We start from the raw sequence: 23,824 nt of genomic DNA, 5'->3' as shown, positions 1-23,824 counted from the left end.
TCCATCCTAATCTCAGCCATCTCCCAACCCTCCTACCACCAATCTAATTATTATTATGTTTAACAATTCCCCCCGTCTATTGCTAGATGACCAAAGTGTCTCACTTATTGAATTCCCTCTTCATTTGTTTTTTCAACCGGTGTAATTTACCTTTAGCATTCATTTTAGGCAAACCGTAACCCTGCTCTGTGGAGGTGATAATAATGACTTTTCCCTAAAATTGTACGTCGGATGGGGTGACAAGTAAACTTAGTAAGCACAAATGAAATTGGTGAAGACAGTGGTACACAAATATTTCACTATTCATCTTTGTGTTTTCTTACATGTACTGGTGCTGCAGCTTCAAAAACGTCTACAGCAACCAACTACCATACCATCGATATCTTCACCACACAACCCTGACGACTACGTCAACTTCTACCAGCTGGTGGCTTTAGAGGACCAACGCTCGCCCAACGACTTCTTCCAGCGCTCCCTCTTGGCCACCTTTCTACTAAAGGTGCTTCAGCGAGCTAACTTTTTCGGCAAGTGGGATGATGAAGGTAATGCTTCAACCACGTTTATATTTTCCGCTTAAGAAATATCGTTTAGATCTATAAGTCAGCTATATCTGTGACATGTCTGTGGAGGAGCTATGTGAATTACAAATCTATTAGGCAGTAATTTGAGTGAATGGACTGTTATGGGACATTTATAGGAGTGATGTCTATGGAACATCATATGAGTGGTAAGGGTAGTTATATGCGTGATAAGTATACTGGACAGTTTTGTGAGTGACAGAATTGACGGATAGTTATGTGAGTTACACGAGAAATATGAGTCATTGGGTAGGTATGTGAGCGCCATGTCTGAGGAGCAGTTTTGTGAGTACCAGGCTCTAAGGGACAGTTATGTGAGTGCCAGGTTTATGTGAGTGACAAGTCCATGGGGCAGTTATATGAGTGACGGGTATTTTGAGTAGTTAAGAAAATAACTGGTGTATGGGACAGATATGTGTGTGACAAGTCTATGGGTAAGCTATGTGAGTTCTAGGTCTGTGAAGTAGTTATTTAGTTGACAGACACGGTAATATGAGTGATATATCCTGGCGGTATCTATGTGAGTTACAGGTTTGTGTAACAGTTATGCGATGGATAGGTCTATGATGCCGTTCTATCTGTGACAAGAGTATTGGAAATTTATGTGAGTGACGTGACGAGAATATGGTGCAATTACGTGAGGTACAGGTCTATGAGGCAGTTATGTGAGTGACAAGTCTAAGGGACAATTATGTGAATAAAGGGTAGGTTTATAGGGCAGTTAATTTAAGTACAGTATATGAATACGGGGCAGTTATGTGACTGACATTTGTATGGGGTAAGATCTGTGAGTGACTGGTCTATTATGTAATAATAGTATGGAGCAGTGACTGGATAGTTATATGAGCGACAGCCCTGTCGGACAATTTTGTAAATGACAAGACTTTGGTCAGTGTAAAGTTTACAGGTGTCCCTTGACCTGAGACTGGTCATTGTAAAGTTTACAGGTATCTCTTGACCTGAGACTGGTCAGTTTAAAGTTTACAGGTGTCTCTTGACATGAGAATAGTCAGTGTAAAGTTTCAGGTGTCTCTTGAGACCCACAAACTGTGTAATACTACTACTACTACTATTACCTTTTTTTTTTTTAACGTGGCCTCCAGCCTCTCCCAATAGCCACACCTTCTCGCCATTTTATTACCTTAATATTAAATATCCAAATACAAGAGTAGCTATATGTGTGACATGTCTGTGGAGGAGCTATGTGAATTACAAATATATTAGGCTACAAGAGTAGCTATCCTATCTGTGTTGAATTAGTTGAGCCGCAGATCTATGCGGCATTCAGTGACTGTAGCCTCATAGTCAATATCTGCAGCTGTTGTCTGCATTGGGGCAGAAGCTCTCGTTCCCCGGGGGCAGAGCAAAGCCGACCGAAGGAGAGAGAAAGACAGTCGACATCTCATCCAGGCTGTAACATAACTTCTGGGCTGCTGCTTCTGTTCGGAGATCACCTCCGCGAGTCTGGCGTAGAAACATCTTGCACTTGGTCCCATCCCACCAGAGGTTGTGAACACTAGAAGAGTGAAGCTGCCTTGATCAACGTTTTGAATTCTCTCCCTATATGCCCTTATCTTGTAGTTCTCGTTCCTCCTGTGTGCAGCATCGAGAACTAGGTTACGGTGACATGCGGCCATGGGATCAAAAATCCTGATGTTGAAGAAAGCTCGCTGTCCCCGCGTCCAGAATCCTCGAGCACTGACGTCAACATGGGCTTCGTTAGCTGCGTTTGAAGTCCTGGAAGGTCTCACCGTCCAAAGGAAGGAGGGTCGGTTCTACCATGACATCCCGGCAGATTTCCTTCAGCATATTTGCTGTGAGGTTCCTTACTTCGTCATGCCTCATGCATATGAAGCCCCCTTTCTTGCACACCATGGCATGATCGACGTCATAGGAAGAGCCACACACGCATTGGGAGGGCCAACCGTACCTTAGAGCAATGGCATCTGTAAATTCTTGTTTATTGAGACTGGAACCATTTGCCCTTATCGGTAACGTAGTTAACCAGTTCGAGGCGCCCACCTCCTGCGCTATAGCTACTTTTTTTTCAAATTCTCTGGTATTAGCAGCAATAGTTGCTGCAGCTTGTCACTTTGGCCGTGCTGTTACTCCTACTACTACTACTACTACTACAAATAATAATAATAATAATCGACTTATTGAGAAAACGTGTCAGGCAATAGGCTGAAAATATACAGTAAACAGAGATATGAAACAGATTACATAATACAGGGGTGGGTTATTTGATTAGCAAATAGTATACAAATGACATTAAGTGGTACAATTATAATGTGTAATAGAAAGGCAGAGAGAGTCATTTAGTAAGGAATTTCAGAACAGTAACAGAACACAAGAGAGATTGGCAGTGAGTTATTGATAATGTTTACAATGATTTGAATTGGGCTGTTTTTATAGTGATCAGTACGTGGTCGTATGGACTGGGAGCGATTATAGGTTAAACATAAATTCGCGGACGAGGGATTTCGAAATTGGAGCAGGGGACGCTACCGAGGATGGTGCAGAAGCTTCTCCCCAAACTTACAGATGAGGTCATGGTGATGATCAAAGAGAGCTCAGAGGTGCCAGCCGAATCAAAGTTACATTCTGGACCCCATTTAAGCTTAATGTTTTTCTTGGTTAAGTGAGGAAGTATTGTGGTCATCAGTACACAATGATCATTCTCTAGAAACAATCTGTTGCTGCTAAGAAATGGTTTACTTCACTGGGGGAGTCATAATTTATAGTGTACCCATGTAATAAATGGCTCTACACTCGTGGTTTACTTTACTTGGAGAGTCATAATTTAGTGTAACCATGTAATCAATGGCTCTACACTAGTGACTTACTTCCCTGGGGGAGTCATAATTTATAGTGTAACCATGTCATCAATGGCTCTACACTCGTGGGTTACTTCCCCAGGAGAGTCAGAGTTTATAGCGTAACCATGTCATCAATGGCTCTACACTCGTGGCTTACTTCCCCAGGAGAGTCAGAATTTATAGTGTAACCATGTCATCAATGGCTCTACACTCGTGGGTTACTTCCCCAGGAGAGTCAGAGTTTATAGTGTAACCATGTCATCAATGGCTCTACACTCGTGGCTTACTTCCCCAGGAGAGTCAGAGTTTATAGTGTAACCATGTCATCAATGGCTCTACACTCGTGGGTTACTTCCCCAGGAGAGTCAGAGTTTATAGTGTAACCATGTCATCAATGGCTCTACACTCGTGGCTTACTTCCCCAGGAGAGTCAGAGTTTATAGTGTAACCATGTCATCAATGGCTCTACACTCGTGGGTTACTTCCCCAGGAGAGTCAGAGTTTATAGTGTAACCATGTCATCAATGGCTCTACACTCGTGGGTTACTTCCCCAGGAGAGTCAGAGTTTATAGCGTAACCATGTCATCAATGGCTCTACACTCGTGGGTTACTTCCCCAGGAGAGTCAGAGTTTATAGTGTAACCATGTCATCAATGGCTCTACACTCGTGGGTTACTTCCCCAGGAGAGTCAGAGTTTATAGCGTAACCATGTCATCAATGGCTCTACACTCGTGGGTTACTTCCCCAGGAGAGTCAGAGTTTATAGCGTAACCATGTCATCAATGGCTCTACACTGATCTAAAAGCCTTAACTCCTAATCTACATTCCACTTACCAACTGTCACAAAATTTATTTTATGTCATTAGAGTGACATGAGGGATATGACAACTGAGTGACATGAGTTATAATTATGACAGCTGAGTGACACGAATTATATGATAACAGAGTGATATGAATGATATGACAGATGAGTGACATGAGTGATTTGACATCCGAATGACTTGAGTAATAGGACAGCTGTGTGACATGGGTGAAATTACAGCTGAGTGACATGACAGCTAAATGACATGACTGATATGACAAGTGAGTGACATGAGTAATATAACAGTTAAGAGGCATGAGTAGTATGATAGGTGAGGGACATGTGTGATATGACAGCTGAGCAACAAGAGTGACACGACAGCATATGATATGACAGCTGAATGACACAAGTTATGTGACTTCTGAGTGAAATTAGTGACATGACAACTAAGTGACATGAGTGATATGACAATCTGAGCGATGTGTCTTATGAAAGCTTTGAGATATGACTGCTGAGCGACATGAGTGATATGACTGCTGAGTGATATGACAGCTGAGTGGTACGTGTGATATGACAGCTAACAGATATGAGTGATATGACAGCTGAGTGATATAAGTAATAAGGCAGCTGAGTGATATGACAGCAGGGTGAAATGTGTGATATGACAGCTGAGAGATATGACAGAAGAGGGTTATGTGTTATGACAGCTGAGTGATAAGAGAGCGGAGTGATATGTGTGATATGACAGCTGAGTGATATGCGTGATATGAAAGCTGAGTGATAAGTGTGATATGACAGTTGAGTGATATGAGAGTGGAGTGATATGTGTGATGCGATAGCTGAATAATATGTATCTTGTGACAGCGGTGTGATATGAAAGCTGAGTAATATGCATGATGTGACAGCTTAGTGAAGTGAGTGATATGACAGCTGAGTGATATATGTGATATGACAGCTGAGTGATATGTGTGATATGACAGCAAAGAGATATTTGTGATAATTATGATATGTGATTGATATGTGTGTGATACGACAGCTGAGCGATATGTGTGAAATGACAGCTGAGTGATATGTGTGATATGACAGTTGATTGTTGTGAGTGATATGACATATGAGTGATATGAGTGATATAACAGTTGAGTGAAATGTGTAGTATGGCAGCTGAGTGATATGTCTGAAATGAAAGCTGAATGATAAGTGTGATATGACAGGTGAGGCATGTGACAGCTGAGAGATATGAGTGATATGACAGATAAGTGATATGTATGACATGACAGCTGAGTGATATGTGTATTATGACTCCTGAGTGATATGACAGCTGAATGATATGTGTGATATGACAGCTGAGAGATTTGTTTGATATGACAACTGAGTGATATATGTGACGTGACACTTGAGTGATATGTGTGATATAACAGCTGAATGATTGTGTGATATGACAGCTGAATGATATGATTAATAGGACAGCTGAGTGATATGATTAACATAACAGCTGAGGGATATGATTAATATGACAGCTGAGTGATATGTGTGATATGACAGCTGAGTGATATGTGTGATATGACAGCTGAGTGATTGTGTGATATGACAGCTGAGTGATATGATTCATGTGACAGCTGGGTGATATGATTCATATGACAGCTGGGTGATATGATTAATATGACAGCTGAGTGATATTAGTGATGTGAGAGCTGAGGGATATGAATGCTATGGCAGCTGATTTATATGTGTGATATGACAGGTGCGTGATATGTGTGATATGACAGCTGAGTGATGTGTTATATGATACCTGTAATATATGTGTGTGATATGACAGCTGAGTGATATTTATTATATGACAGCTGAGTGACACGATTGAAATGGCAACTGGAAGATATGTGGTATATGACAGCTGAGTGATATGTGTGATATGACAGCCGAGTAATTTGAGTGATATGACAGCTGAGCAATATGAGTGATATGACTGCTGAGTGATATATATGTAAAAGTGACAGCCGATTGATATGACAGCTGATTAATATGTGCGATACAACAGCTGAGTGATATGGCTGTTGAGTGATATGACAGCCGATTTATGTGTGAAATGATAGCTGACTGATGAGTGTGATATGACAGCTTAGTGATATGCGTGATATGATACCAGAGTGATATGTGTGAAATGACAGCTGAGTAATATGACAGCCGATTGGTATGTGCGATATGGTAGCTGAGTGATATGTGTGATATGACAGTTGAGTGATATATGTGACTTGACAGCTGAGTGCTATGATCGATGAGTTATATAACACCTGAGTTATATGACAGCTGGGTGATATGACAGCTGAGTAATATGTACGATATGACAGGTGAGTAATGTGATTGATATGGCAACTGGAAGATATGTGGTATATGACAGCTGGGTGATATGTGTGACATGCTAGCTGAGTGATATGACAGCTGAGCAATATGAATAATATGACTGCTGAGTGATATGTGTATTGTGACAGCGGAGTGATATGACAGCTGATTAATATGTGTGATATGACAGCTGAGTGATATGACAGCCGATTGATATGTGTGATATGATAGCTGACTGATGAGTTTGATATGACACTGAGTGATATGACAGCTGTGTGATGTGACAGCCGATTGATATGTCTGATATTGAATTGTAACAGTTTGAATTGTAACAGTTTATTTAGCCAGAAAAATACAGATACAGAGTGGATAATAATAACAATATTAACATGGCTGAGCCAGTTGAAAACCTGAGCTCTCTTTGAGGCACCTGATATATACTATACATTTATCTCATGGAAGTATTATGTAACATTTAGTATCATCTGGAATAGTACAATAACATGGCAGTAATAAGTACATCTCATAGTGTTACCACGGTTATCATTTCAATATTTATTTATTTTATTATTTATTATTTTTATTTGTTTTATTTATTTTTTTATTTATTTATTTATACATACATATACACATATATACATATAAATACATATACATATGTATATATACATACACATATATATATATATATATATATATATATATAAATATATATATATATATATATACATACATATCTATATAAATATATAAATATATATATATATATATATATATATATATATATATATATATATATATATATATATATATATATATATATATATATATATATATATATATATATAAATATATATATATATATATATATATATATATATATATATATATATATATATTATAAATATATATATATATTTATATATTGTTACGCCGTCTCTTAATTTACTTAAATATCCAGGTTCTAGGCGTAACCAAACAAAATAGTGAAGTAAATTAAAAGGGAATAAAAATAAATAAAGTAAACCTTTAAGAATTTAAATTAAATATTAACACAATAAAGAGCCTCGTAGGCTGTCACAACAAATTGATTCACCATCGAAACTTTTAAGACACAATGATACTAAACATCGAAACATCAAAAGAATAAAAATAAAGCATTGGATTACGTTAACACTGCATAAACATATAAAAACTAACACTGAAATTAACTAACGTGAAACAACACTGAATTACTTAAATGTAACTAAGCAAATACTGATGGACATAAATAGAGACATAAATAGGTACTCACATAGATATACCACATTGGTGGCGACAGGAACAACACAAATAAATTAAGTATAAGTAACAGGTGACGAGAGTCACTCAAAGGATGTGAACTGTATGACAAGAGGACTGAACTGCCTCTGTCTACAGGTGGAGGGTCCAGGTTGTAGATTCCACGAAGCCCTATACCATAGACAACAAACTAAATTGGAACCACCAGTGAAGTTGTCAAATCCTCCAGTTTCCGTCTCCACCTCCTCCGTCGACTCAAGTCCCCGGAGTTCCTGCACCGAGCTCCTCAGTGTTTACACAACATTCATACTTCCCAAGCTCACCTATGCCTCCCCTACCTGGTCTTCCTCCCAAATGCCACACAACGTAAACACCTAGAAAAAGTGCAAAGAGGGCATGCAAGATATTCTCCTTCCTACTCCACATATCAAGAAGCTCTCAACACACTGACCCTTTCGATTCTCACTGACCATCACCACGACCTCATCTGCAAATTTGGTAGAAGCTTCTACACCATCTCGACACCGGCTCCTACTACCACCTGAGATCCCTAGCCCGAGAATTGTTGTTCTACACCACAACCCCATCCAGCTCATAGTGCACGAACTGATCGCTATAAGAACAGCCCAGTCCCAACCATTGTAAAATTATCAATATTTTGTAATAAAACCAGTATTCACTCCAGTAAATACTATTTCTTGCACTGTCACTATGTTGAAATGCACTGTAGTTTGAGCTTTTTCCCCATCTAGTTATTATATATCTTATTTGTATCACTTATGTTACTTGTATATTATTTGTAATTCGAAACCCATTCCCCAAATATGTAACTGTATATTTTCAGCCTTTTGGCTGCCAAGCTCTTTCAATAAACCGTTAATTATTATTAATTATTATTATATATAAGGTCGGCTTCGCCACGCGACCCACCGGTGGGTCGTTTAACGATGCAGATGGTCGTAGAGAAACAAAGAATGCTTGTTACAATACAAAATGGGTTTGAACACAGCACAGGTAAGGTGACTATTATATAATAGTAAATACAACACATCATTACAGGAATAATATGGAACATGGAAGCATGTTATATATAAAAAATAGAAAAATACGACACGGTCGTAACAATATATATATATATATATATATATATATATATATATATATATATATATATATATATATATATATATATATATATATATATATATATATATATATATATATATATATATATATATATATATATATATATATATATATATATACACATATACACACACATACATACACACACACACACATATACATATAAATTAGAGTGAATTAAAAAACGTAAGAATATTGGGGAGCAGGCTAACCTGTACAGTAATAAGGTTGAACAAGAGGACAGAGCTTTCAGGATTATGTCTAGTTGTAATTATGTGTATTGCAATGGTAATTACTTATTTATTTACATGAAATCTCTGATAAAACGATTTGGTGGTACAATAAAAGAAGGTACTGTAAATATAGTAAGTGTTACAAGAAATATTAATACTTCGACAATAGATATTTTTTAGAGATGATTTAAAGGAAGGGAGCGTAGTCTTGCTCGATGGGTAGGGTAAGTTGTTCCATACCTTCACACCATGATATTTTATGGAGGTCTGGTACTGAGAGGAGCGCATGAGGGTGGTCTTAGTAGCTCTGGGTGCCTTAAGTTGTATCTCTGATTATTCCGGAACTGGAAGTAATTATTGTCAAGGTGATTGATAGATTTGTAAACAAAGAGGCACAGCAGTAAGTGTTAATATCTTCGAATTTTAAAAATTTCAACATAGCAAATTTTTCGTTTGTGTGATCTGTTTTTTCAAGTAGGTCATTGTCCGCACAACTCTCTTTTGTGCAGTAACCAGAGATTGTGGGTTTTGAAGAGCCAGAGGCCCCCCATAGTGTGTGACAGTGTATCAGATGTTGGTAAACAAGATCATGATAGATTTCTTTCACTGCTGTGAGAGTGAGTGACTGTCGAGATACATGATAAGTACGTTTATTGATCTTACTGTGTATGGCTTGTATGTGGTTTCTCCAGTTATGTTTCATCAACAATAACCTCGAGGAATTTGGTATTTTGTTCGTTTGAGGACTATATTTCCAAGGTACAGGGGTTCAAGTCTGAGGTAAGTTTTTTCTTCAGAAAGATCGTAGTGGGTTTTCTCAAGATTTAGGGTCAGTTTATTACGTATTACCCAGGTCCCGACTCTAGTTAATTCAGTGAAGCTCTCATCAAGGAATGGAGGTCTGAGTTGCTGGCATAGAGATTACTATCGTCTGCAAATAAGTTGTATTTTATGAGCAGCGTGATGAGTGTGAAATGACAGCTGAGTGAAATGCGTGATATGACAGCTGAGTGATATAGCACGTGAGTGGTATGACAGCTGAGTGCTATGCATAATACGACAGGAGAGTGATAATTCAATTGGGTGATATGTGTGACATGACAGCTGAGTGATATGACAGCCAATTAGCATGTGTGTGATATGATAGCTGAATGATATGAGTGATATGACAGCTGAGTGATATGCGTGATATGACAGCAGAGTTATATATGTGACTTTACAGCTGACTGCTATGACCGATGAGTTATATAACCGCTGAGTTATATGACAACTGGGTGATATAGCAGCTGAGTTATATAGGTGATATAACAGCTGAGTGATATATAATATGACAGCTGAATGATATGACAGATGAGCGATATGATTAATATGACAGATGAGTGATATGATTAATATGACAGTTGAGTGATATGATTAATATGACAGCTGAGTGATATGATTAATATGACAGCTGAGTGATATGATTAATATGACAGCTGAGTGATATGAATAATATGACAGCTGAGTGATATGATTAATATGACAGCTGAATGATATGATTAATATGACAGCTGAGTGATATGATTAATATGACAGCTGAATGATATGTGTAATATGACAGCTGAGTGGCATTATTCATATGACAGCTGATTATTATTAGTGATGTGAGAGCTGAGGGATATGGATGATATGACAGCTGAGGGATATGAATGATATGACAGCTGGGTGATTTGAGTGATTTGTCAGCTGAGTGATATTAGTGATATGTCAGCTCAGTGATACGTGTGATTTAACAGCTGAGTAATATGTGTGATAGGACCTCTAGGCGATATATATGATATGAGATTGAAGTGGTATGACAGATGAGTGATATGTGATATAGCAGCTGTAATGGGGGAAGTTAGGGGGAATTTCTTAATCGCCATCTCTCAGTACAACTAATTATTAATTAACTGAATGGCATGAACACATTACTAAATCAATATATCGAAGTTACTAGACACTGACTCTCGGGCACAAACGTGAAATGGATACACTTCCCATCGTAAGTAACTCACCCTTGGATTGCTCTGACAAAGACTCACGTGTGACCAGCAGGTGCTGTTGAAGGGAGTGCTGAACTGTCCCATGTGGGAGACTCTACTAGGTGGAGGCTCGGTGCTGTTACAATGATGATCCGAATGTTAATGTTCCTAAGAGGGAGCTGCAGGGCCTTTATATTGGCTTAGGCCGGAAGATGTCGTCACAAATCTGGGTGTGTCTGGTCAGGTGACAGGTGTACTCCCTGGAGGGTAGCTTCTTGAGTAACACGGTCATGTCGCCGAGTTAAGCTAATCGCGTGGCTGTGAGAACTCTGGGTCAATGCGACTGACCTCTCTTGGGTCAGGTCTGGACAGCTTGTCCAGGTGTAGTTTCTTGAGTAACACGGTCATAACGCCGGGTTAACTCAGGTACCTTGTCGGTGACCTCTCCTGGGTCAGGTCTTACTGTCACTGTAAGGTGTGTCAACCTATGTGGGTTACCACGTGAGCATCTACTCACTGTTATATGTGTTGCATTTCTCTGGGCTGTAAGCTGTGGTCTGATAAAAATTCATTACACAGCTGAGTGATATGACAATTGAGTGATATGACCGTGAGTTATATTTTTGATATGGCAGTTGAGTGATATGCGTGATATGAAAGCTGAGTAACATAAGTGATATGACTGATGACTGATATGTGTGATATGACAGCTAAGTGATATATGATGTTACGACAGTTGAGTAATATGAGTGATGTGACAGCTCAGTAATATGAGTGATATGACAGCTGATTGATTTGTGTGATATGAGTTATATGACAGCTTATTGATATGTGTGATATGACAGCTGAGTGAAATGTGTGATATGACAGCTGAGTGATATGGGTGATATGACAGCTGAGTGATATGTGTGGTATGAGAGAAGTTATATGAGTGATATGACAGCTGAGTGTCATGACAGTTATCTGAGTGTCATGACAAATATTAGGATAACTGTTGTTATATTTGTTTTCTTAGTTTGATAAAACGTGACGTAACACTTTCTTGAACAGTATTCGTGTTACATGACAATTGAGTAATATATAATTTATTTAAGTAACATTACGGATCAATAATTTAAGTAACACCATAGGGTTAGTTATTTAAGTAACATCATAGGGTCAGTTATTGAAGTATCATCACAAGGTAATTTATTTAAGTAACATCATAGGGTCAGTTATTTGACTATCATCATAGAGTCAGTTATTTAAGTAACGTCACACATCAATTATTTAAGTAACATCATAGGGTGAACATAAGAACATAAGAATGGAGGAAACTGCAGCGGGCCTATTGGCCCATACTGGACAGTCCCATTTACACCCAACCTCTATTGCTCATATATCCATCCAACCTATGTTTGAAGCTATCCAGCATATTAAGAACATAAGAAAATAAGGAGTCTGCAATAGGCCGGTTGGCCTGTGCAGTGTGCATGGCAGTTCCTGTCGAGTTACTACCACTCTCTATCATCCATGAATCTATCTAGCCTCCTTTTGAAACTTCGAGTTAACAATGATATTTGGTAACTTGTTCCACTCATCCACTACTCTATTTCCAAACCAATGTTTACCTATTTCACTCTTAAATATAAATTTGTCTATTTTAAAACCATTGTTACGAGTTCGCTCCTGGTTGGATAGTTTGAGTACCTTTGTAATGTCCCCTTTGTTCAGCCCTGATTTCCATTTATACACCTCGATCATATCGCCCCTCACTCTACGTTTCTCGAGGGAGAGCAAATTAAGAAGCTTTAACCTGTCTCTGTACTCAAGGTTCCTAATGCCCGGGATTAGTCTTGTCATTCTCCTCTGAATTCTTTCCAAGGATTCTGTATCCATTCTATAATTCGGTGACCAGAATTGAACTGCGTAATCCAAGTGGGGTCTCACAAGCGCAAGATATAGTTTTTAGTTAAGCATTTGACAGAGTGCCGCATCAGAGGCTTCTGAGAAAAGTTAAGGCTCATGCTATCGAGGGGAAAGTTTTAAATTGGATAAAATCATGGCTCACCGATAGAACGCAGAGGGTCAGCGTAGATGGTGTTAAATCTGAGTGGGGCTGTGTAACCAGTGGGGTTCCTCAGGGGTCAGTACTAGGCCCACTCTTGTTCATAATCTACATAAACGATCTAGATACTGGGATCAGCAGTGACATAAGCAAGTTTGCGGATGACACCAAAATAGGGCGGTAGATAAATTCAGGGTAGGATGCAAATGCACTACAGGAGGATTTAAATAAACTGCAGGGGTGGTCTGATAAATGGCAAATGAAATTCAACACCAGCAAGTGCAGCGTACTTAATATTGGAAGAACAAATACTGTCAATGTATACAGCCTTAACAACATCAACCTAGAGAAGTCGACTTGTGAAAGAGACTTAGGGGTATTTGTAAGCCCGGATCTACGGCCTAGGAAACAGTGCGTTAATGTTCGAAATAAGGCAAACAGAGTATTGCGTTTTATATCTAGAAGTGTAAGTAATAAGAGTGCAGAGGTCTTATTGCAACTATATCTTGCGCTAGTCAGGCCGCACCTCGATTATGCGGTTCAGCTCTGGTGCCCTTATTATAGAATGGATATCAATTCACTGGAGTCGGTGCAGCGAAGAATGACGAAAATGATTCCAGGACTTAAAAACCTTCCATATCAAGATAGGTTACAAAAACTAAACTTGCATTCCCTAGAAAGACGAAGAGTGCTGGGAGATATGATAGAAGTATTTAAGTGGGTGAAAGGAATCAATAAAGGGGATATAGATAAAGTTCTTATAATATCCGAGCAGGATAGGACTCGGAGCAACGGATTTAAGTTGGATAAGTTTAGGTTTAGGAGGGAGATAGGAAGGAATTGGCTCACAAATAGGGTGGTGGACGAGTGGAACAAGCTTAGCAACTTTGTAGTAAGTGCTGGGACGCTGGAAAGTTTCAAAATGAGGCTAGATAGATTCATGGATGATAGAGAGTGGTAGTAACTCTCGACAGGAGCTGCCATACACAGGCCAACCGGCCTATTGCAGACTCCTTATTTTTTTATGTTCTTATGTTCTTATGAAACTAACACTCCTTTGTATGAACCCAAGTACTCTATTAGCCTTCTTTCGAGCAAATACACATTGTTTACTTGGCTTAAGATTCCTACTTATCATTACTCCTAAATCTTTTTCGCAGTCAGATTTCTTAATAACATCGTTGTTCATGTGGTATTTGGTTTCCCTGTTTACATCTCCTATACCGAGTACTTTACATTTGTCCACATTGAATCTCATCTGCCAGTTTTCAGACCATTCGAAAAAATTCTTTAGATCTTCCTGTAGTTTTGCTGAGTCATTGTCAGATTTAATTACACGCCTTATTTTAGTGTCACCAGCAAATTTACTTATGTTGCTGTCTACGCCGATATCTATGTCGTTTACGTATATAATAAATAATAATGGTCCTAGTACTGAGCCTTGGGGAACTCCAATAGTAACGTTGCTCCAATGGGATTTAGTGCCGTTAATGCTCATTCTCTGTTTCCTGTCCTGTAACCACGCCTTAATCCATTTTAGAATGTCTAGTTTAATGCCATGAGCCTCCACTTTTCTTATTAGTCTTTCGTGGGGGATTCTTGCGAAGGCTTTGCTTAAGTCGAGATATACTACACCATAATTGTGCCCCTCGTCCACTGATTCGAAAACAGATGAAAAGAATGTTAATAGATTAGTTAGACATGAACGCCCGCTTGTGAAGCCATGTTGGGAATCATTGGTCAACTTGTGCTTCTCCAGGTGATTTCGAATAGAGTTTGAAATGATTGCTTCAAGTTATTTGCCTGCAATTGAAGTTAGACTGATTGGTTGGTAGTTAGATTATAGTGATCTATCTCCTTTCTTGAAAATCGGTATTGCATTCGCTATCCTCCAGGATTCTGGTACTACACCCGTTTTTAAGGACATGTTAAACAACTTTGCTAAGGGCAAACTAAGCTCTTCCTTTCATTCCTCTAATACTCTGGCAAATATCTCATCGGGACTGGTGACTTATTAAGCTTTAGTTTGTCTATTTGCTTACTAACATCATTGCTAGTCACTACTATCTCGCTTAATTTATTTTCTTCGCTATCTCTGTATAGAGTTGGTGCTACGGGTATCATGTTTAAATTTTCAGTGGTGAAAACTGTTGAAAAATATTTATTCAGATTATTGCTCATTTTTCCGTCGTTATCAGTTAGCTCGCCGGTATCTGACTGTATTGGTCTAATCTTTTCTTGTGTTTTAGTTTGATACATTTGATAGAATCCCTTGGGGTTTGCCTTCTTCTCCCTTGCTATCTTCAGTTCCTTATTCCTCTTTGCTTTTCTTATCTCGGCCTTAACCCAACCGGCCAATACCTTATAATTATCTCGGAGGTAAACTTCACCACGATTTATTCTCTTACCTATAGCCTCCTTTGTCCAATAATATTCTTTAAATAATTATTTATCCATCTAGGGTCAATGTTGTTTGATCAGAGTTTTCTGTATGGTATGTTCTTCCTTTGTGCATTTAGTAACTCATTATTTCAATTGTTGTGGAACTCGGCAACCTCAGATCTTGTTATCAGGTCTCCCGGTAAGGTGAGGTCGCCCTAAGTGGGTACATTATGAGAGGTCACCTCATGTGAGGTCATGTAGTTTACCCCAAGCGTAATACCACTTCTCTCAGCTGCCTCTTCAAACTATCAAAGTTTGCCGTTCTGAAATCTGGGACTTTAGTGGAATTTTTCTTGTGGCTGCCCTGAAATTCTAACTGGAATCTAATTTCTTTATGATTGCTTTTAGCAAGTTCGTTCCCTACCTCGACATTTCTAACGAGTGTATGATATATATGGACACAAAGTAGTACCTTCAGCTGTATATTATTATATTACTCTTATATTACTCCATTAATTATGTATAGTAAAGTATTGCAGAATATGTATTAATTCTATGTAATATTCCATTTATTGTGCACCATGTTATGTATATAAATTATCACATTTATACTTTATGTATTTAGCTTGTGAATGCTGGCATCTGTACAGGCCAGCTCGTAGTAATACATAGATAGATGTAGAGAGAGAAGACAGAGTCCTCGTGGCGTGACCACGGGCTTCTGCGTCCTACTATTTGTATATATCTCCCGTACGAGAATAGAACCTACTTTTAAAGACAACAAGTGTTTGTGTATACCCTCAGTAGTATAGAACATTCTTTGGGTATCCCTAGCAACATGCTAGATGGCGCAGTGATTATTTCTCAGTGAGATACAGTGGACCAAGCCTTTGCCCGGACTCTGTTAATGGCGTCTCGTCTTCAGTGACTTCAGCTTCAGACAGCAAGACTACTACAAGCCTCTAGACTTACAGTGTTGTGAAGTGCTATGCTGTGTACAGTGCTGTGCTGTGAAGTGCTGTGTTGTGTATTTTAATCATAATTATCTGTGCAAGTTGCGGTCAGATGACTAAGGGAGCGGCCCGACAGTACGTGCTCTCCCATCTCTGGTCTGAGGGTGACTGAGCCAGCGCTCGACGCTGCCCACCAGCTCCTACGTCTGGCAGCGCGCCAAGTCTCTCCCCTCCCGCCAGGCACACACACACACACACAAGCATTCACCTTATACAGTATTTTCGTGTGACTTATTTTAGACTTCTGTAATTCTGTGCATAGATTACGAGGGGCTGACCCGGTCTTTTGCACAGATAGAATACAGAAGCTGTCGGCATGTCTCACAGGGATCAAAATGATACCCTGGACGATGGGGTTACGAGTTTTAGTATGGGAGACCTCTCCCCACCCACGCTCACACCCCACGCTCCCCACAGTGACAATGCCGAGTCACCCACAGAATCTCCTCGCTCGTCGCGAGCCAGCTTTCCTGCGATACATGCGTCCACAGATCTCCTTCAACTGATAAAGTGGATGGAAACTTCTCGACGCCAGGACGATATTGCAAGGAGAGAAGAGGAAGAAATTAGGTACAAAGAGTCTGAAAGACGACGCCACAAAGAGGAACAAACACGCAGAGAACTCGAAGACATACGTAGACGTGAGGATGACCTTAGAAGAAAGGAGGATCAAGCCAGATTTGAAGTCTTGATTTCTCTGTTAGCCCCCCCACAACGATCTACCGTACAAGATTCGTCTGCTACAACTAATGTAGATGCGACTAGAGGTGCTGGTACCTCATTTCCCAGAGTCAGATCAACAACACCTCAAAAGGCTGCAGTACAGACGCCTCCCTCTCTGATGTCTGACGCTTCTTATCAGATGTTTCGGGAATGGCGTCGACGTTGGCAAGACTACGCAACAATGGTTGACTTGTCAAGTTTATCACAGCCGAAACAAATGATACAGCTTCGTATGTGCTTGTCCTTAGAGACACAACGTACTCTCGAGCACACACTTCAAGTGCCTCCTACGACAACTCTGACGGTAGAGGCCGTGCTCGACAAGTTGCAGGAACACGTCAAGGGACAGCGCAACGAAGCACTCAGGAGAAGACAACTCCTACAATGTAAACAGCTTGAGGGAGAATCTTTTGACGCATTTTTTGTAAGGCTCAAAAGGTGTTCAGAGGAAGCTGATGTTTGTCCCGGACATTCTCAAGTCTGTGAAGAGACACAACTCAAGACAATTATCTTAACGGGTGTCCGAGATGAAGAGCTAGTTCAGCGTCTCATTTCCCTCGACCCCACTTCCTCCCTTCAAGATGTTGTTACGAAATGTCGAGCGTACGAGGCCGCCAGGTGTGCGACTTCAGCTTTACGCTCACAGCCTGACCAGGTGAGGGCAGTGTCTTCCTACAGAAAGGGTAAGAAGCAGCAAAGTAACCCCACCCCTCACCCTCCAGCTACACCTTCAGCAGCAGTTTTGTGTAACAGCTGTGCGAGACAGCATAATGCCTCCCAGTGCCCAGCTGCTCAAAGCATGTGCAGAAGTTGCGACCGCCAGGGTCACTGGGCTTATACAGTCAAGTGCCCTGCTAGCAAAGTTCAGTGTAGACTTTGTGGTCGTGTGGGCCATTATGACAAATGTTGTCGTAAGAAGACACATAAAGGACGCCACCTAGGATCCAAGAAGTCATCCTCAGGTAGTGCTGGCGTGCCCCCTCCTTCTGGCAAGCATCAAGACGCTGTGTCCAGTCGTTCCTGCCGTCGTGTACATAGTTCCCCAGACACGACGCCCCAGCACATCAATGTCGTCATTTCTTACGGTAACTCGTCATCCAGTCTTCAGATGTTACCTGACACCTGTGCTGACGTCTCAGTAATTGGTCCACAACACTTAGCAAGTTTGGGAATACCCCGGAGCAACCTACAGCCCCCTCCTCAGACAACGAAACTGAGAGCTGATGGTTTCAAGATGGCTCCAGCTTTGGGATCTTTCTGGGCTACCCTTACCTTTGGTAAGCAGTCTTGCTCGGCCCGGATTGATGTTCATAATGTAATCCCGACTCCGCTTTTATCATATGGCCATTGTCAAGAGTTGGCCATTATTTCCAAGGAATTCCCTAAACCTATTTTAAAGGTCACCCATGTCAACAGGTTGAAGGAATTCCCTATCTCTACTAACACGTCCCCTTCTGACGAAAGAGCTTACCTTCTCAAGGAGTTTGCTGACGTGTTGGTTAATAAGAAATCTTTAGGATCCACACCACTCAAGCCGATGGTGGGTCCACCTATGAAGATTCATCTTAAGGATGGTGCTACACCTTTTGCCATCCACACCCCTCGTTTGATTCCTCACGCCTACAAGGAGCTAGTTAGACAAGAGCTTGACTCCATGGTTGCTCAGGGAATCATCAAACCGGCCGGAGACGAACCTTCACCTTGGTGCCACCCTCTCGTCCCCGTCGCCAAACCTCGTGGTGGAGTACGGATCACCACCGATCTGTCAAAACTTAACCAGCAAGTTTCCCGTCCAGCCCACCCTTCACCCACACCCTTCGCAGCTGTTCGAAATGTGGACCCGAAGGCGAAGTTTTTTATAACGATGGACGCCTTATGTGGTTATTGGCAGATCGAGTTGGCCGAAGAAGACCAACACTTGACTACATTCATCACACCATTTGGAAGATACCAGTATTGCAGAGGCCCCATGGGATTTGCCGCTACGGGCGATGCATTCTGTCAACGTGGTGACGCGGCCCTTCAAGGAGTCACGAATTGTGTCAAGGTGGTTGATGATATCTTACTCCACGACGAAGACTACTGTGCCCACCTCTCCCGGATATACGAAGTTCTCACCAGATGTCGAAAGTACGGGATTACCCTCAACGCTGACAAGTTTGTAGTCGCCGCTCCATCAGTGAACTTCTGTGGGTACACTCTCTCAGCATCAGGTATCGCAGCTGACCCGGAGAAAGTAAGTGGAATCAGGGATTTTCCAACCCCTGCCAACCTGACAGACCTCCGTTCTTTTTTGGGTCTGGTCAATCAGCTGGCTGAATTTACACCTGACATCTCCGCCGCAGCCCAGCCGTTACGCCCCCTGCTGAGCCCCAGGAGGACATTCCTGTGGACCCCAGATCATCAAGAGGCTTTCCAGCGAGTCAAGCAGGCCCTTGTAAGTCCACCTGTCCTCGCCTGTTACGACCCAGCCCTACCCACCGTCCTCCAGACTGACGCCTCCAGACTCTACGGCGTTGGTTACGCCCTTCTGCAGGACCATGGCGGTGGACAACTCCGCTTAATTCAGTGTGGATCCCGGTTCCTGACCGACGCTGAGACCCGATATGCCACGATTGAGCTGGAGATGTTGGCTGTTGTCTGGGCGATGGCGAAGTGCCGTTTCTACCTGATAGGACTTCAGCACTTCACACTCTTCACAGATCATTGCCCCCTTATACCTATAATCAATCACTACTCTTTGGATGCAGTAGAGAATCCTCGCCTTCAACGTCTGAAAGAGAAGCTCTCGCCTTATCTCTTCACGGCTGTGTGGCGGGCGGGTAAGCTGTTGTGCATCCCGGATGTCCTGTCCTGCGCCCCTGTCAGTCGCCCCACCCCAGAGGACGAGATGTTGTGTTCTACAGCTGCTGCATCCCTCAAGTCAGTGGTTTCATTGAAGGCCGTCTTCACATCAGAAGAGTCTACAGCACCGGATGCAGACAAGACCCTTGAAGATCTCCGCACCGCAGCCCGGGCCGACCCTTCCTATATCCGGCTCGTCGACTGTGTGTCTCAGGGATTTCCATCGAACCGATACGACCTTCATGAATCGCTACTCCCGTACTGGAAAATACGCGAGGATCTCTATTGTGACGGAGACCTCGTCTTGTATGGTCCACGAGTAGTTATTCCTGCTGCCCTACGCCACCGTACCTTGACCCGCCTTCACGACAGCCATCGAGGAGTGGAGGCCACCAAGCGATGGGCGAAGCAGACTGTATTTTGGCCCGGAATCGACGCGGACATTGCAAGTACCGTCCGTGCCTGTGAACCGTGCCAGATTCTGCAACCTAGCCAGCAACAGGAACCTTTAATATGCGACGACAACCCTTCAAGACCCTTCGAGTCTGTGTCGGCCGATTTCTTTGCAGTAGCAGGGAAGTCCTTCCTCGTCATTGCCGACCGACTGTCTGGATGGCTTGTTGTCGTCCCCTGTGATAGTGATACAACGGCTACTGCTACCATCCGGAGCTTCAGGCATTACTTCAGAGAATTTGGTGTTCCCCTCCGCCTCAGGACTGATGGAGGACCCCAGTTCACCAGCCACGAGTTCCGGGACTTCATGGACCATTGGGGAGTCCGTCATGTCGTGACCTCGCCCCACTACCCCCAGGCGAATGGACACGCTGAAGCCGCAGTCAAGACTGTGAAACACCTGATCCTTAAGGTGTCACCCTCAGGAAATATCGACTGCGAGGACTTCGATCGAGGTTTGTTGGAGTTACGCAACACCCCGAACTTCACCGGACGCTCCCCAGCCCAGGTTCTATACGGACATCATCTCAGGTCTTGTGTTCCTGCCCACCCAAAGTCTTTTTCTCGAGAGTGGCAGGCGAAGACTGAGGAATGTGACCGCCGTGCAGCAGAACGAGTCGCAGATGTCGCTGCTCGGTATGACTGTCATGCCCGCCCCCTTCCCAGGTTGAGTATTGGCCAGCAGATCAGGATTCAAGATCCGGTATCTCACCGCTGGGACATGGTTGGGGTTGTTATGGGTATTGGCCGGTCCAGGGACTACCAAGTGCGTCTTCCTAGTGGTAGAGTATGGTGGAGGAACCGTCGTTTCCTCCGACCTGTGGAGCTGCCTAGTGTTGACCCCTCCCCAGTTGAGTCCCCTAATGTTGATGTCTCTAAAGTAAATCCATCCCCGCCTTGTGTTTCTGCCCCAGTACTCCGCAGGTCCGAGCGACTCAGAAACAGAAGGACCGCTCAAGATGAAACTATAAGCGTATAGGGGAGAGGGAGGTGTATGATATATATGGACACAAAGTAGTACCTTCAGCTGTATATTATTATATTACTCTTATATTTCTCCATTAATTATGTATAGTAAAGTATTGCAGAACATGTATTAATTCTATGTAATATTCCATTTATTGTGCACCATGTTATGTATATAAATTATCACATTTATACTTTATGTATTTAGCTTGTGAATGCTGGCATCTGTACAGGCCAGCGCGTAGTAATACATAGATAGATGTAGAGAGAGAAGACAGAGTCCTCGTGGCGTGACCACGGGCTTCTGCGTCCTACTATTTGTATATATCTCCCGTACGAGAATAGAACCTACTTTTAAAGACAACAAGTGTTTGTGTATACCCTCAGTAGTATAGAACATTCTTTGGGTATCCCTAGCAACACGCTAGAATGAGGTTTTCTCTGTTTGACAGAACTAAATCGAGTATATTATTACCCCGGGTGGGTTCGGTTATATGTTGGTTTAGGAAACAGTCGTGGATTGTTTCAAGAAATCCTCTGATTCTGAGTTACCCGTAAGGTCAATCCAATCTAATTGGCTAAAGTTAAAGTCGCCTACTATACAGACTTTGCTATTAATGGAATCCCTGTGCATTTCATCCCAAATAAGTCGCTCATTAACTCTATCAAGATTAGGAGGTCTATTATATTACGCCTGTGATTAATTTTTCCCTACCATCGATTAGTTCTATCCAAATTGTTTCTGCATTCCGTTCTGTTTTTATTACATCACTAGCGGAATCGCCGCCCTCCAGGCGGCTCTTTCGGTAGGTTCAAGATTTCTTAGGAGCATTATAGGAGTTCCAATCTTGAGAGTGAGGTGGTGAGGAGGAATTCCAGCGGGCTTCAAAGAATTAAGGTATTCTGCATGGTACTGGACTGCTTGGTCCTGGTCGATTACTGTATCAACAGATTTGAATGAGGTCTCACTGCCTGGAAGCTGTCTGAGTAGAATCATGTTGATTTCAGCCACTGTTTCATTCTTTGGTGCCAGAATTGCACGTTCATGCAGCCACTTGTGATCCTTGTAGTGGTGGATAATGTTTTGGGTAGACCATGTTAGTGAGCTCAGTTGAGGACTTTACAACAATTCCACATCCTTTTCAACCTCTGTGTGGTTTAACGGGTCGGGTCGGGTTGTGTGTGTGTCGGATCGTGTTTTTTTTTTTTTTTGAGATCCCCACATGACACTTGCTATCCATGCCAAATTTGGTCCGGGAGGCTCATTCGCTAGGCCACGATAGGACGCCACCCTCCGGGAGGCTCCACATTGTCTCACTGTTCAGTCCCCAAAACTTCTTATTCCATCAATAGTTCATTAACGGTGTATGTAAGTTCCACTATAACGGTACAGCAAAGTATATTTTTTTAGCACTAAACTGTTATTATTTTATTGTCTAATCATCACTACATATAACACCACCCATCATCACTACATATAACATCATCCATCAGCACTACATATAACACCATCCATCATCACTACATACAACAACATCCATCATCAATACATATAACATCATCCATCATCACTATATATACCACCATCCATCATCAATACATATAACATCATCCGTCATCACTACATATACCACCATCCACCATCACTACATATAACACCATCCATCATCACTACATATAACATCATCCATCATCACTACATATTACACCATCCATCATCACTACATATAACAACATCACTACAAATAACATAATCCATCATCACTACATATAACAACATCCATCATCACTACATATAACAACATCCATCATCACTACATATAACATCATCCATCATCACTACATATAACACCATCCATCATTACTACAGATCGGTAAAGTAGTTTCCGAGAATCTCGTGCGGAGACCTTACAACATTTCCACATCTTTTTCAACCTCTGTGTGGTTTAACGTGTCGGGTCGTGTTGGGTTTGTCGGATCGGGTTGGTTGGAGTTCTTTTTGAGATCCCCACATGACACTTGTTATTCATGCCAAGTTTAGTCCGGGCGGCTCATTCGCTAGGCCACGGTAGGACGCCACCCTCCTGGAAGCTCCACATTGTCTCACTGTTCAGTCCCCAAAACTTCTTCTTCGATTATTGGTTCATTAAGGGTGTATGTAAGTTCCACTACAACTGTACAGCAAAGTATATTTT

The 23,824-nt window shown here is 41.6% G+C and overlaps 1 protein-coding gene across 1 annotated transcript in view; it reads left to right on the top strand.

Moving 5' to 3' along the window:
• The first annotated feature begins 262 nt into the window (after positions 1-262).
• The window catches only part of LOC121868942 (SET and MYND domain-containing protein 4-like), a 147,517-nt gene continuing 123,955 nt past the window's right edge, over positions 263-23,824 (top strand). The window contains exon 1 of the mRNA XM_042369974.1: positions 263-542. Within this exon, the coding sequence (XP_042225908.1) occupies positions 263-542 (280 nt within the window). The remainder of the gene's footprint in view (positions 543-23,824) is intronic.

The sequence above is a fragment of the Homarus americanus genome, unplaced genomic scaffold (genome assembly GCF_018991925.1).
Source record: "Homarus americanus isolate GMGI-L3 unplaced genomic scaffold, GMGI_Hamer_2.0 scaffold24694, whole genome shotgun sequence".
NCBI lineage: Eukaryota > Metazoa > Arthropoda > Malacostraca > Decapoda > Nephropidae > Homarus > Homarus americanus.
The sequence above is the reverse complement of the archived record's forward strand: the minus strand, read 5'-3'. Positions and strand labels throughout refer to the sequence as shown.